Genomic DNA, 16,542 nt, shown 5'->3' with positions numbered 1-16,542 from the left:
CTCCAGGCTCCAGGCTCCAGGCTCCAGGCTCCAGGCTCCAGGCTCCAGGCTCCAGGTTCCAGGCTCCAGGCTCCAGGCTCCAGGCTCCAGGCTCCAGGCTCCAGGCTCCAGGCTCCAGGCTCCAGGCTCCAGGCTCCAGGCTCCAGGCAGCTTGTTGTCAGTTTGTCTGCTCCACTTCTTCTTCTACTGTGGCCTTTGAAATGTGATAATGAAGTCAGCAGAACAATCAGAGGCCAGTTCTCATCTCCTGGTTTTATCATCACTGGTGCTTCAATCCATGTCACCTCCATGGTCCATCCGAGATCTTCAAGAGGGATTCTGGTCCAGCTCCATTTCAGCTCTGGTCCTAGGGAGAATGTCTCATATCCAGTCCACTTCAGCGTGCTTGAGAATGGGCTCAGTAACCTCAATTCAACATATTTCTCCTCTTCACTGCATGCTCAACTCTTTTCGCATTATCATTACAAAACATCTTAATGCTCAGGTTATCTGATTTTATAGCCTGGTTTCCTTACGCTTATATTTAATTGGCCATACTATTGGATGTGAAGCCAAGTGATTTGCATCAAATCTCTCAGATGTCATATATCTTGTAGCTCTGATCAGTAGATGCTGCTCTGGTATCATGAAGCATCAGAACTGAAACTTTTCTTTTCTTGGAGAGTTCATGAAGTTTCATTTCTCCATCAGTGAGTCAGCCACAAAATCCCCCTCCAGCTTCACCTCCACCACTTCCAGCAGCTCTCACTGCTGCTGCTGCTGCTGCTGCTGCTCCAAAACTTTCCTCTTCACCTCAGTCAACTCTGTCAGACACTTCCAGCTGATCCCTCCTTATTGAGCTGTGTGCTTTCATAAAGGACACACACACACACACACTCTGAGTCTGAGCCCCCTGCATAAATCATGAGGTAGAGAGCAACAAATATCCCTCCTTGTCTAGACAGCCAGCTCAAAGGCTTCCGCCTGTTTCTGTTGCTCTGTGTTTTCTGAGGACATTGAGCACTGCTCTCTCTGAGGCTGGTCCTCCAGCCACAGCTTTGACAACACTGTCAGCACGGGAAAAGATGACTCTCATCTAGACTCTCAAATTATGTATGAAAGTGGTTTTAAGTAATATTTTCAGGTTGCAAAATTCATCTAAATACAGTGACTTCAATGTAGTGGTAACACATATCAGGGTGATCTACCTGTTGGAATAAAGATTTGTCCCGTAATAAGTAGGCTAATGTAATTTTTTTGTTTTGTTAGAATTGACATTATAAAACTAGTACCGAAAAAAGTATAGTTGAGGAACCGGTATCAAAGTGAAGGTATCGGTATTGGTACCGGTATCGATAACTTTTGATTGATACCCAGCCCTACTCTCATCCCTGTCTTCACTAGAACGGCCTAGTGTTAAAAGAAGTTAAAACTTCTCAGTCCGTGACTTTTCCTAAATATATGTGTTTGACGGTTTCTAAAGCTTACAACTTATTAAAATGAAACAAACTTGATTCTGAGACATTTATACCTTGGACGGCCAATAGCGGTCTGTATATACAGTATACGGCAGTTATAGACACTGTGTCCAGCTGTGGTCACAGCAATTATTACAATGTTTCCATTTCATGTTTTTCACTCATCTATTTTTTTCTCACTGTTTTCATACTATCACATTTATTTTTACCGGTATAGATTATGTGAATCGGGAGCGAGCGAGCGGAAAGAAAGAGAAAAAGAGAGGAGACACCGGGCGTGTACAGACAAAAACTGAAACAGGTTAGGGTTAGAAATAAAAAGAGGATATTCACAGAACACAGGATGTGTCCAGGACACTCCTCAGGACGTGAGTGAGGAAGGATCAGGTGGTGGCTCAGGTAGCGATGAGGAAAGGTCACTGTAAGCTGCACAACTCTCTGCAGGCCATTTCTCGTTAACACTTTATAATAAGTTCACACTATTAAGCATTAGTTAAGCATGAAATACTGAATTCATCTTCTTTAACACAAATACTCATTAGTATGCAGTTTATAAACACAGTCACTGCATGTGCATATGTGCGTGTGTGTTGCATCCTACCATCACAGGAGGGTGTGTCCAGGTTGGCCGTGAATCCGCTGTCGCACACACACAGGTAGGACCCCGCTGTGTTGAGACAGTCTCCGTTGGGGGAGCAGAGTTCCCCATTGTCCACACACTCGTCAACATCTGGAAAAGACACAGACACACAAACCCACTGAGACATGTGCATGTTCATCAGAGCGGCTCTGATGAACCGCGCCGGCTCCGAGGCCTGGGTCAGAATCACGTGTGTGTGTGTGTGTGTGTGTGTGTGTGTGTGTGTGTGTGTGTGTGTGTGTGTGTGTGTGTGTGTGTGTGTGTGTGTGTGTGTGTGTGTGTGTGGGTGGGTCACCTCTGCAGCTGGTGCCGTTGATCTGCTGGTATCCCCGAGGACAGGTACAGGTGTAGGAGCCAAGACTGTTGACGCACTCCCCGACATCCTGACAGGGCCGAGCCTCCTCCACACACTCGTCCACATCTGAAACACACACACATACTAGTCCTGTGAGAGGAGGCTCCTCACGTATTTACACAGTGATGACAGTGTGTTCTTTGTTATGAAACTTTTTAAGAAAAACTGTTGCTCTTAAATTTGTATACACGTCATTAAGTCTCACCATCCAGCCAGATAATGAAAAAATAAATAGAAAAATAGAAGAATTTTTTTTTAATAAATAATAATTTAAAAAGAAAGAAAGAATAATTCAACGTCAACATTTTTTTTTTTCGTGTCTTGCCTCACTCCCGAGTCCATGACAAGCACATAGACACCATCTTTTCGACTGTGCGTGCAGTAACAAGGGAGATACGGGCAGAGCTGGTGCACCGCTAATTAGCTTAGCTCAAACGCTGGAAGTGTATAGGTAGTGTTAGCCTGCCTCCACCTAAAGTCATCAGAGAAACTCTTCAGCAACTCTAAATGGAAACCGACGGGCCGATCTTCGTCTCAGAGCTGACAAAACTCTCCGGTAAGGCATCTTGAGCGGTCAAATGCCGGTAACGGGACGAGATCGGTCAAAACGGAGGGTTCAAGCAAAGGCGATTTATTTTGGTTCAAGCTAGCTACATCGAGGGTCGGTTAGCTTCCTATTTCAAAGTAAAAGCACAAATTCTATCGTCATGGTTTTCTGTATGTAAAGGGCAATGGGTGTTTAATTTTGTGAAAGTAACCGGAAGTGCGTTGGTCACAACGGCTAGCTTGAGTAGCGCCGAATTCGTCCGAACAAAATTGTAAACAGCTGGTATTTAGACAAATTAACGACACACTGCTGATCTTTACGGCTACCTTCTCGCCTAAAAATGTTTGAAATGTCAATATAGTGATATATTTACAGAGTTTAGAGCTAAAATGAAATCAGCTTCTGACTGCTGATTTCGGCTCAGGTAGGTGGCGTATCCCTTTAAGGATCTGAAAAATGAGAAATGATAATGATAACTAGAAAAATAAAAATAGAATAAATAAAATAGATATATACAGCAGTAGATAAAAATAGACAATAACAGCTGTCAAATTAAGTTTGTCTGCCCCGTATGCACCTTTCCCTATCCATCCCACTTCGAACAGTATCTTATAACGATAATAACAACAACACAAATAATAATAATTATGCTAATTATGCTGCATACATGTATAACTCTGACTGAGAACAGTGTAATTGCTGAAACAAAGAAAGAAAACAGAACCAGATGATTGCAGTCCAAAAAGGTGGGGGTTTTATCACTTTGACAGTGCGTTCTGTAACTTCTCCACCTTAAAAATGTCTAAAACTCATGCCTGAACTCTGGATGTTGAATTGTGTTCTATTTCAATTTTCAAACCAGAGAAATCTGTCATTGTAATCATGGTAATTAATAGTGGCCATGATGTAGCCTACTTTTACCTAGTTTAAATCCACAGGCACTTTTTTTTTACACCTTGGTTGTTTTTATTTCTATATTTGAACCAGATGAAGGATGTTAGTGACCCAGGTGTCTGGATGTGCAGTCCTCAGAGAAACAGAGGAAAAGTTGGACAGCTTAGCTCCAGCTGCTGGAGACGTCTTGCCCTGTCTCCCCTTCAGAGTCAATGAATCACTTGGTTCTTAAGTGAACCTGCTTTATTTGTTGTTTCTAGCAGTCTACTTGTATGAAGAGGAGGACACCTCAGTGGTTGATTCAGCTGCTGGACAGAACTCTCCCCTGACGTCTCGGTCCTCTGTACAGTACGTCTTTAGTGAAACTCTGTTTTAACAGTTTCTAATCAGCAGGTCTGTTTGATTTTCTGAAGCCCTGACACTGAATGTTGTTGTGACTGGGGCAGAAGTTACACACATTCGACAGCTCTGCACCTTTTTCTTTTGTTGAACATAAGAGCAGTAAGCCAGAGAGAACAATCCCTGTTTGAGCAGGAAGTCAGCTCCACCTCTGACAGACCCTGCTCACACTGACACCCAACACATTTGAACAAAAACACAAAAAAAGCCCTGACCCTCCACACACTGACTGTGTGTTTGGCTGCTTAAAGGGGAAACTATGCAAGTTCAGTTTCTTTTCCTCTGTGTCTCTAACCCTCCTCTCGGGCATGTGCATTTGTTTACAGTGACACCGGCGAGAAATAAATCAATAGAGGGGTACATAATGTTATATACCATGTTACCATGTGTATATTTGTGTAGTCTTATCTGTCATAAACAAGAGATTATGGGTTTTGGGGGTGCGTTTGTGTCGCAATGCTACAGAGACGAGAGCTGGGACACCGGGTCGGAGGCTCTGATCTTATAAGGTTGGTTTTCAGCCAAGAGACTCTAGGTGGATGGATTTATTTAACCAGCACTAGTACTCTGAAGCTGTTAAATTAAGGTAAAAAATGTAGCATAGTTAAAGGTACATTGTGTAGGAATTACTCCCATCTAGCGTTGTGGTTGTATATCACAAGCAACTCAATCGTATTTTTCATGTTGCATTCACGTGAAATTGGGCAGACTGCAGACGGACGACAGCCGCTGCACGTAACGGCATAAACAAGCCTCTATGTAAACAAGTGTTCCATCAGCACGAGGCAAAACAATACACGTGACAATATGTTGTCATGGCGATGTGGTATTGTTTTCCTGACCCACGTTTTACCGGCTTTCTCTGGACTTCTGTGACTAAAATGACATCTGGTTTGTTACCGACGGCCGTCTGCCCGACTGCAGGTGAATGCAGCATCAGTGTAACGCTTCGTTCCTCCTCACTGCGTTACCACGGTGACTTTTCACAGACGCCACCTCGACCTGAGCCGACAGCTCCGGTGTCTCCGCTGAGTTTCCGTGGTTTCCTACCGTCACGCTGCCACTGAACGTAAAAACATGGAGACACCACATGGCAGCCAGCACCGAGCTTACCCGCTCCATGTAGATATGAATGATATGAACGGCTAATTCAGAGCTGAAGGGAACACTTCAGTTTGTTGATGGGGGGGATTACTGATGAATGAAAAACAGACTTTTGAACGAAGTAACCGATTTTCGTGAATAGATAACAGGAGAAGTTACACAATGTCCCTTTAACGTGGAAATCCTGCATAGTTCCTCTTTAACTGGGATCAGTGTGTCCTCATGTCAATGACACCATCCCACCACAGAGGGGAGCGGTTACTCAGTACGTTCTCTACATGTTGTGTGTATATTCACATCCTCTGCAGCTCAGAGGTTACCACAGCCACTGGTGCTGAGGTGAGTGAGGTTTTGTTTTGTGACCCAGGTTGCACCAGGGCAGTTGGGCCGTCTGTCAGTCAGGGAGAGGCAGTTCCACTAAGTCTATATGTTATTTACTATTCGGCCCAGGCTCTGAGTCAAATATATGAAGCGCTGTTCTCTCTCTTCAGTTGAGAGGGTTTACTCCAGGTCAGCAGAGTGCTGTCTCATCTCTCTGCACCTGACCCCACCCCCCTCCACCCTGTCTACATCCTGCCAGAGGGTCATGAAGCATGAGGCGCTCTGCCTTCATTTCACAGCTTCACAGCGTAACACAGGACATCAGGTCTTCACAGATCAAGAGGACAGTTGTTTCTCACTCTAAACACATCTGGAACATATGTCTGGGTATTCTGATAAAGAGCCAGATGTTTAATCATCATGTTTAATCATTTCCTTTCTATAACAGCTTATTCAGGTTTTAAATGGGTCAGCTGGTATTTTTTATTTGACCATAAACATTTGGTACATCCACTGAAAATGTTCCAGGCTTGTGTGGTAAGTTTTGGTGGTGGGCGGAACTCTCCGTGACATGTGTAGGGTTATACACATGGTGGGGATAAACATAAGGAGGTTATTCATTATTCAATTTAAATTCATTTGATCTGCATTTGTTTTAATACTAATGTGACAACTAGTGTCACCTATGTTATATCCTGATTTATTTGAGCAGCTCCACAGCGTTGGCTCTCACCAGTCACCTACCACAACACCATCATCTCCCTGATCCCTGACTGCTCCTGTCATGGCCCTGAGCCTGCCGCCATCGGTTTTCTGTTGTTTTGGACTCTTCTTTTGTTCAGTTCCTGTTTTATTTTGTAGTTCAGTTCTTGTGCATTTTGTTCTAGTGTTACTTCCTGTGTTTTCCCTCCACTCTCCTTGCACACCTGTCCTGTGTTTCACCTCGTCAGCCCTGCCCTGCTCCTTGTGTGTCTCCACCAATCAGGTTTCTTTGCCCTAGCTCCTGTCTCCTCACCTGTTGCTTGTTGCTTTGATTAGTTCTGTTGTGTGTCTTTAGTTCCTTGTCCGATTATTGTGTTTGTCATGGTGTGTCGTTCTCCTGCCTGTCGTGAGCAATTAAAGACTTATGTTTGCAAGTATCTGCCCGTGTAGCTACTGCATTTGGGTCCTTCCTCCTGCAACCCTGACTGCTCCTACTCTCCTCACTCACTACTACAGGGCTGTGGTTCACCATATTAACTCACATACAGTACAACCTCTTCAGTCAGAAGCAGCAGTGGATCCATGTTTTCATTGTTACAGTTTAGAGCTCTAAATATTCTTTATTAAAGAAGGCACAAGATTCACATTGACATTTTGAAAGTGCCAATGGGGCCACTGCTGGGGGCAATCCCTGGGACATGGGAATCAAACCCACTGCATTAAGGTCAAGACAGAGCTAATAAGACACGGATGTGGATGTGGGTATTTTGAGTGAGAGAGAGAGGAGTGCATGTGCATGTGTGTGTGTGGTTGTGAGACTTGATATAAATGTATGGGAGATACTGTCGGGGTCAGAAGCAGATTAACAACAGAGATATCAGAGGAATCCCTGATTGATCTCAGCTGTGGCTCTGGCCTGAGGCACAGAGGTTGAGGTGGTTCAACATTTTTGGTGTTTCTAAAGTAAATATTCAGGTGAGTTAAAAACAGGGGTCTCTTCTGCTTGTCTCATAAAATCTTTGTATTAGAGTCCATGGGCAGCAGGAAGAGACCTGGCCGCACTCAGAGGTTTAAATTCTGTACGTCTCTCTGTTTTTTTGAGCACAGTGTTAGAGAGAGGATACATTTGTTTACAACTGTGGAAAAAAATCATGTGTGCAGTGTAATTTGTCGCCGTCAGACTGTCAGACAATTTCTGATAACTTCTCCTACCCTAGCTGATGATGTCACCCACTCTAGCCCAAACGTTCAACACAATACACATCCATTATAATTTCAACATTTCTTCAAAAATGATCATGGTCATGGTTACTAACGGCGCTACTTTTTTCAGTAACGAGTAATCAAAAAAAGTTATTATTACACGTCTGTAAATGTATTTTTAAAGTATTTTTTCAGACTTTTTATTGCCTTTAATCGATAGCACAGTCAAGAGAGAGACAGGAAATGGGGAGGCAGAGAGGGGGGATGACATGCAGGAAAGGGCTGCCCGGTGCAGGATTCGAACTCTACCAAGTGAGCTAAAATACATTTACCCTGTAAATGTATTTCTAATGAGATTTTGTTTGGATGTGATTTGCTACAATTTTAACACAACTGATTTTTTGCACATGTATGCAAAGACAAAATTCATGACCTCTGCATGCAAATGGTAGATAAACAAGTATTATCTATTCTACTCTGTGAAAACAGATGGAATTTTATTCATTTCAGTTGCCCGTGACTTTAAAACCTTTGTATTTTGGGGGGATTTTTGCTTTAATTCTGACAGTCAGAGAGAGAGAGAGAGAGAGAGAGGGGACAGAGCACAGGCCACATACTGGACTGGAACCTGGACTGGACTGCACTAGTTGAGCTCTGAGACTCAATTTTCTAAATCCTTTTCCTACACACTGATCCACTTGTCAGCTGCTCTTTAAGTGACAGGACTCTTACCGTCACACTCGTCTCCAGCCGTTGACACTCTGAAGCCCGGCCCACACTCACAGATGAAGGAGCCCTCCGTGTTCAGGCAGTGGCCCCGGGTGCAGACCTCCTGGTTCTGACACTCATCGATATCTGAAACAGCACAGAGACGATAATATAACTGGTGCATTAACGCTGCAGCAGCATTCTCCTGGTGCTGCTGTGTTCTAGGAGCTCAGTCACTTCCGCTGACAGCAGTGATGCTACAGTAACCGAGCTGTAGAGACAAAACCAGGTTGTAATAAATAGAGCAGGAAAGAAAATGGAAACCATGGTTACACGAGCAGAGAAGTGGCCTTGGCAGTGCCACTTGTCCGTTTCCACAGGACTCTCATGTTCATCAGTATAAACATGATCTCTAGTTTCCGGTGTTTGGATTAAAGGTTTATTTAAAGTCTGTATATATATATACAGTATATATATATATCGGTAAACACAACAGCAGGAAGTGAAGAGAAGGAGGAGGCTGCAGTCAAACTGAGACCTCATAGCACCGGCTCGGAGCAACAAGACCTCCATTCATGACAGACACCACCGGGATCTGGAGCCACTTAGGAGATGTGACATTTCCCAGAGTTTGGCAGAATCACACCAACATCTGTGAGCTGGGTTATTAACTTTTATAAAGGACTCTGCTGCATGGCCTAATTATTTCCTCTCGCCACCGTCACCCTCCCCTGCCACCCCACTGTGGCTTGGCGTGGCCGGTGTGGTGTGTGAGCAGTTGAAACCTCATGGCTCACTCTGTGTCATGGGGAACGAAGGCAGCAGTAAACCTCCGACAGGGGAGAGATGGTGGGAACACCTCTGGGTTCTTCCAGGAAAACAGACTCACACTGTGTGTTCTCTGGAGCCTCAGCTTCCTGACCTGATTCTGTGTGTTGATGATGAGACGTTCAAGACAGCCAGGTTAGGATGTCATCTAAGTACTAACTCGACTTTTGGACTGAACTGACAGCAGCATATATCTCTCTTTGTCACCATGGTAACTCTAATAACGGTTAGGACTTAGTTAGACACTAAAAATATTAGGTTATGTTTACAAAAAGAAAGTGGTTTGGGTTACAATAATGTCTCACTTAAAGGGACAGTTCCACATTTTGGCAAATTGGCCCATTGCCATAATCCCTATAGTCTTAGCAGTAGGTTTGTTACCTTTATTTGTCAGTGCAAGCTGTTTTTAGAACGGCGGAGCAGAGCCGCAAGCTGCTCAGAGCTACGCGATGGAGGCTAATGGGATTTCTTGGTTTGAATTTAATTTAATTTATTGAGGGATAGCCCCTTGAGATGTAGCATCTCATTGGGGTTTCCTTCATCAAACTCATCAAATACACAATCCAACAACTCCAAAACGCTCTGGTGGACAAGTTGTGACCTGCACATTCACCACGCTATGAGATAATAACACAACGTTACCAGACAGAGTTGTTTTAGAGGGAAATGCAGAGACTGCTTGGTAAAAAACTGTCCCAAAAGGCAACGCGCATCAGCTGTTTTGCATGACTTTACCTCTAAAACAACTCCGTCTCGTAATGTTCCGTTATTATCTCATAGTGTGGTGAATGTGCAGGTCACGACTTGTCCACCAGAGCGTTTTGGAGTTGTTGGATTGTGTATTTGATGAGTTTGATGAGGGAAACCAAGAAATCCCATTAGCCTCCGTAGCGTAGCTCTGAGCAGCTCGCTGCTCTGCTCCACCGTTCTAAAAATAGCTTGCACCGACAAATAAAGGTAACGAACCTACTGCTATGACTATAGGGATTATGGCAATGGGCTAATTTACCAAAATGTTGAAATATCCCTTTTACATTAGCAAATCTCCGGTTATTTCAAATGGGAATCGAACACCGTCATGTTCATCCGTCCATAATCCATTCACCCTCCTCCTGATATCTGTCCCTCCTGTCATAATTAATACTGCCACTAGATGTTGCCTAGCAACAAAACAGACCTATGAGTCATATATAACCTGCTACACAGACGAACTTTGGGCCCGTGTTCTTCACTACCGTTCTGGATTACACAGGAAGTGGACCTGCTGTGTGTCTGACTGACTTATGACTCAGTGTGGTGTTTGTGGAGGAGTCACCAGGTCCAGGTCTGCTCAGCTCATAAACTGTACACATCTGATTCATAAATTTGTTTACGGCTCAAACACAGTTCTCCGTATTAAGTCCAATACGGCAATTTGACGCACAGTCAAGATCTAAATTAGACTCAAGGTTCCAGTCCAGACCCTTCACTCTATTAAGCTGTTGATCAAATTTCAAATGGATAAAATGATCATTTTTGTGACCACAAACCAAAAGTGAAAACAGGTTTTCATAAAGTATTAAAAATAGAAACCTGATATCTCTCAGTTACTTGCTGTGGCTCCTTGTGGTCAACTGTTTCCTGTTTGCTTTGATTATACTTGACCTTGACTGAAAGGGGACATATTATGGAAATATCACTTTTTGAAGGCTCCTTAACATTTATTTGGGTGTTTGTCTTGCCTTTTGGTCCTGAAAATGTGAGAATTGACAAATAAATCTATAATTTTCAGGCTTCCTAGGTTAAAATCCATGTGGTTTTACGAGCTGTTCCCTCAGTTTTCTTCCAGTGATGTAACTAGGTTTTGAATTTGCATAATACCACTCCTACCTGGTACCAGTAGAAGGGGCAGGGCGGGGCTATTAGTGGTTCATTTGCATTTAAAGGGACAGGCACAGAAACCAGCCGTTCTGAACAGGGCTGTTGTAGAGGATGAAAAGAGCTGTGATGTTTGATCCTTGAGGTATTTTGACCGTCTTTAAGACACCTGGGAACTATTTTAATTAGTGGAAAGGGGGCAGAATATGTCTCCTTTAAGCCAAGGAACACACACACACACACACAGTCAGACCTACCTACACACCGGCCTCCTTGTGCCATGAAGCCGTCAGAACAGGAGCCACAGTTGTAACTCCCTGGCACGTTGTAGCAGATACCAGAAGGACACGGCGTGCTGTCCTCACATTCATCAATATCTGAAAGATATTAGAAAGAACACGATCACTCACTGTTTCTCCCTCATAATAAACAACAGGGTCAGTGTGAGACGTGATGCTCTGCGTTGATGGTCTGTGGTGATGTTTCATCTGCGGCCGGTGAACCTGACGCTGTGACTGAACAGAGCTTTGTATACAACAACAACAGCAGCAGAGACAGGTCGAGCAGTCAGAGACGTATGGAAGAAGCATCTGGTGGACTTTACACCACAGTGTAATAACTCTTTTTTAGGACTGTCTAAAAACTCCTGCTCCTCGGCCTGTTTTTGTATTTGTCTTATTAATAGATACCTTGGTTGCACATAAACCTCTGAGAGAGTCATAATCTGATCCCTCATCCTCCACAGCTGAGGGAAGGAGGTTTTTACTGCAGCTCTGGGGAAATAACCATCAGGTCTGTTTGCCCTCACAGCCCTAATTCAGTATCATTTTGGTGGGTGGGAAAAGCAGGAAACCACGTAATGACAGAGTGCCTCATATTTATATCCCAATAAGGGGGTGAAGCGGAGAGGAGGGTGGTGCGCATGCTGGTAACAGTGTGGTCGCTGGTGTCGTCCAACATTCCTCAGACTTATGACTCTATTAGTGAACACTTATTGTGCAGAGAATGTTTGTCCAAGTGTTTGACCGAGTGACCAGAGGAATCCCACTTCTGTTTTCTGTGTGTGTCTCTGCTCGCTGAAAACCATTTGGTATCTTGACAGCAACAGTTTGATTGAAAATATGGTCTGGATCAGCACATCTCCAACTTTTTATGATCTTATGATATGATGTTACATTCACTCAACGGAGGAGACGCGGACAAATTCAGAATTCAGACCTCTTTATCAATTTGACGACGTGTGAGCGACACAACAGCAGCGTTTCCAGGGGAACAGTGGGAAGCGATACAGGCTGGGACACACTTGTTGTTCAATGTTTTTAACTTCCAAAGTCACAAAGCACCGTGTGTCACAGCCAGGAGTATACAGCGGGGGAAATAAGTATCGAACATGTCAACGGTTGAGTGCATTACTCATTGTTTAGCTGCTGATTCCAGGTCTGTCTAAAGCTCTCTGTGAGTCCTCCTTGGCTCTTGGACAACGCTTGTGACTTTTCTTCTGACTATGTCAGAAATCTTACAGGAGCACCTGGTGGTGGCCGCTTTATGGGGAAATTATGTTCTTTTTGGGAGAAATGTTATGTGTTCTACACTTATTACTCAATTCAATTCAATTTCTTTTTATTGTCATCGAGCGGTAAAGCACAACAAAATTTAACTGCATCTCTCCTTGATAATTTAAGAGAAAAAAAAAGAGATAAAAGAATTATACAAAACCTATTTAAGAGATATACAGCTCTGGAAAAAAATAAGAGACCAAGTCCAAAATGTTGTTGATAAATCAGCTTCTCTACATGTGGCAGCCGTTCGATTCCAGTGTCTATTGTATTCCAACACAAGGACATCTTATTCTACTTAACCAGGCACTGATCACCTGAGCCAAATCATATTTAATGAAGATTATAAAAACCACTGTTGAGATTAAAAATTGAGACTATTCCACCACAGTGATTTCTGAAATCTTTCTAAATTAAAAACATTAGTGTTGTGTTTTTTAAAAATGACTATGAACTTGTTTTCTTTGCATTATTCAAGGCCTACATTAAAACACTGGAACTTTTATTATTATTATTTTGACCAGTTGTCATTATCTATAAATGACCTCAATGACAATATTCTTATTTCAAATTTGGCAGAAATGTTGTCAGTAGTTTACAGAATAAAACAAAAGCGCTCATTTCACTCAAACTCATTCCTATAAATACTAAAACCAGAGAAACTGATCATTTTAAAGTGGTCTCTTAATTTCTTCCAGAGCTGTATAAAAAGAAGGTAAAGTACATCCATCTTAACAGTCGCTAGGCAGGATGTATAAGAAAGAATGTGTGTGTGTGAGTAACAAAGTGTGTTTAATATATACCAACACAGCTGGTCCCCTCCTCATCGACCAGGAATCCCGGCGGACACACACACAGGAAGCTGCCCTCCGTGTTCCTACACTCACCGCCGGAGCACAGAGACGGAGTCGTCGCACATTCGTCTTCATCTGGACACACAAGAGGAGCGCACAGGACGACATGAGTTCACAGCTCAACAATGCTGTGACTCACCATGTGACTGTGGCTGCTAGTGTCCACATGTGTCACTTTGTAATAAGGAACATACATGACAATTATAAAGGCAGGCTGAGATCATAACATGGCACCTATTCATACCAATGTCAGTTTCTCTATGAGACGTCACACACACACACACACAGGTTTCCACACAACACACTCAGACTCTCAAATCCAGTTCAGACCAGTACAGTCCTCTGGCTCCCAGCATGAAGCCTCACAGCTCCATCACCAGTGGATGACGTCACTAATGGAGACAGTAAGGTTGGTTCTTGGTCCTTTCAGAGGACCATGTGGGAGATGACCTTTGACCTCAGACTCCTCACCTACACAGGTGACTTGGTTGTCAGCCAAGGAGAAGCCCCTGTGACACTGGCAGATGAAGCTATAGGCTGTGTTGTAGCAGATCCCGTTCTGGCCACAGATGTAAGGGATGATCTGACACTCATCAATATCTGTAGGGAAGGATGGAGAGACACAGAGATAGAAAGAGAGAGAGAGAGAGGGTGGAGAGAGCAGTTTTAGAACTAATAACTGGTCTCACTAAATATTCTGGAACACAGGGAAACACAGCAAACTATGTTAAAGGAGAATTCCGGTCATTTTTGACCCCTAAATCGTTGTCCTGATGGTCACCCAGTGTTGGGGGGAGCAAAAAACGAGACTAAAATTGATGCAGGCTGTCATGGTCTGCATCCTGTTATATTGTCTTAGTGTTATGTTGTCTTGTGTGGCTGTTTCCCTGTGTCTTGTCTCAGTGTTATATTCTTGGTGTAGTTATTTCCTGTATTATTTTGTAGTTCTGTGTCCTGTTTTCCTGTGTGTCTTGGTCTGTCTTTCATTCAGTTATGTTCTGGTTCCTGTTTTACTTTGAAGTCTGTGTCTGATTCCTGTCCTCCTGTTAAGTTTCCCGCCCGTGTATCACCTGTGTTTGATTGCACCACCTGTGTCTTGTTCCCTCGTGTGTATATAACCTCTGTGTTTCCATTGTCTCTTGTCGCGTCATTGTCTACCCATGTGTATACCTGAGTGTCAACCCAGTGATCGTCCCTGTTCCCTGTGATCTTATCTTCATTTTGGTGAGAAATAAAACCTTTTTGTCCACACCCTACCCTGAGTCTGCGTTTGGGTCCATCCTCCTTCCCTCAATCCCTGACACAGGCAAACCGGAGTTACACCATGGCTAGACGGCGCTAGGGATAGCGACAACGCTAACCTATGGGGGCAGTTCTTTCAACCAAAACAAACACTCAAAAAACAATCAAATATCTATGGTACATGACTGGAATCCTTATGACACACGACTGAACTCATATAGTGTACAGTATAAACAGTATAAACTTTGTGTTTTTGCATGTAGTCACTCCTAGCGCCGTCTAGCCAAGGTGTAACTCCGGTTTGCCTGCATCAATTTTAGTCACATTTTTTGCTCTCCCAAACACTGGAAAACGATTTAGGGGTCAAAAATGACCAGAATTCTCCTTTAACGTACTATCCAAGTACCACCATTCACCACATGTACCACAAAGTGGCTTCAATCAGCTGACTGCAGCTGTACACAAGTACAATGTTTGCAGTCTGGAGAGAGAGGGATTAGATCTGTACTGTAGCCTACATCTACATCATTTACTCAGTTCAACCTTCCAAACTTTATTCAACATGTCCAGGTCAGACACTACGTTAAGGATCAGTCCCCACCATCCACCCTCCTCCTTATTCTTGTCTCTCCAGATTCCAAGCAGCTGATATCAAATTATATGAACTGAATGTACTCATCATTTTTCTTACACCAGTATAACAACCTAGTTAGTTAATAGAGTTACCATTAAACAGGGAGTGAGCTGTCTTTTCTATTTTATTCTATTTGAACATTGGATGTGCATAGTGTATATTTGACCTAACTCATGTCCTCTTTATTCAAATTGCATGGCCTTGCTGCTACTGGGTGCTTCAATGTCCCTTTGGATCAGTACATTATCTCCAAGTCTAAGTCTAATGTTGCCAGTTATCTCAGCATAATCTGACATCTTTCTCTTATTCTAAAATGCATTAATGTCACTTACTCCATGTATCCACCTTTTTCCGAACGTCAAAAACGTTAGCCTGTTTTGCCGGTTTTGCTCTTCCAGTGGTTTCCATGGTTTCAGTAGTCGCGGTAAATGCATGGATTTCTTTTTTTTTTTTTTTCAATGAAAATCTGTAAAACACATGGATCATCACACCAGCTTTTAACAGTGGATATCACACAAATTGACATCCGTGTTAAAAGCCAGTGTTAATAGATCCATGTGTTTACCGCAACTATGACAACGACTGAAAACCATGGAAACGTAAACGTACAATTCCACCAAACCGGCAAAACTGGCTTCCGATTTTGACCATAGTTGGCGTTCAGGAACTTGTGGATATAAAGCAAAACATTGTCTATGTGAACAAAGCTTAGTCGTTTACAACTGATTTTTACATGATCACTGTTCCACATACTGTATTCTATAGTTGTAACGGTAGAACCGCATTAGAACCTGCAGTGACCAAGAACATTCATACAAACTTATATTTACAAAAAAGCTGCTGTGACCTCGCCCAGACAGAGAAGAAGAGAAGATGTTACCGGTGGACTGTGTGGGGGCGATGTCCTGGCCGGCGTTGGATGGGAGGATCTCCACTGGAGCAGGAGGGGAGGTCTTCTCAACAACCTCTACCAGAGCAAAACACACAGTAACACACATTTAGTCCAAAAGCACAAATGTATTATTCATTTAATCAAAAACAACATTGATTATTGATTGCATCTTCTTCACTCAATCTTAAGCAGACCACACTATGTATATTTTACTTTGACCAGAAAGAGCTAAGCATCTCTAATCATATAAGATATGATGATCTAATCTCATGTTTCGGCACAAACTGTGGAGCTCTGGAGTTCAGAGGCAGCTCCCTCACACATTTAAGTACAGAGGAGGAAGAGAAAA

General features: G+C 43.2%; 1 protein-coding gene across 1 annotated transcript in view; it reads right to left on the bottom strand.

Annotated features, from left to right (window-relative positions):
• ltbp1 (latent transforming growth factor beta binding protein 1) overlaps positions 1–16,542 on the bottom strand; it is a 155,220-nt gene that overhangs the window by 12,887 nt on the left and 125,791 nt on the right. Inside the window, exons 15-21 of the mRNA XM_083987817.1 lie at positions 16,182–16,268; positions 13,897–14,025; positions 13,375–13,500; positions 11,273–11,392; positions 8,355–8,477; positions 2,393–2,518; positions 2,059–2,187 (exon numbers count right to left, since the gene is read on the bottom strand). Coding sequence (XP_083843943.1) covers positions 2,059–2,187; positions 2,393–2,518; positions 8,355–8,477; positions 11,273–11,392; positions 13,375–13,500; positions 13,897–14,025; positions 16,182–16,268 — 840 coding nt within the window. The remainder of the gene's footprint in view (positions 1–2,058; positions 2,188–2,392; positions 2,519–8,354; positions 8,478–11,272; positions 11,393–13,374; positions 13,501–13,896; positions 14,026–16,181; positions 16,269–16,542) is intronic.

The sequence above is a fragment of the Trachurus trachurus genome, assembly GCF_905171665.1.
Source record: "Trachurus trachurus genome assembly, chromosome: 15".
Lineage (NCBI taxonomy): Eukaryota > Metazoa > Chordata > Actinopteri > Carangiformes > Carangidae > Trachurus > Trachurus trachurus.
The sequence above is the reverse complement of the archived record's forward strand: the minus strand, read 5'-3'. Positions and strand labels throughout refer to the sequence as shown.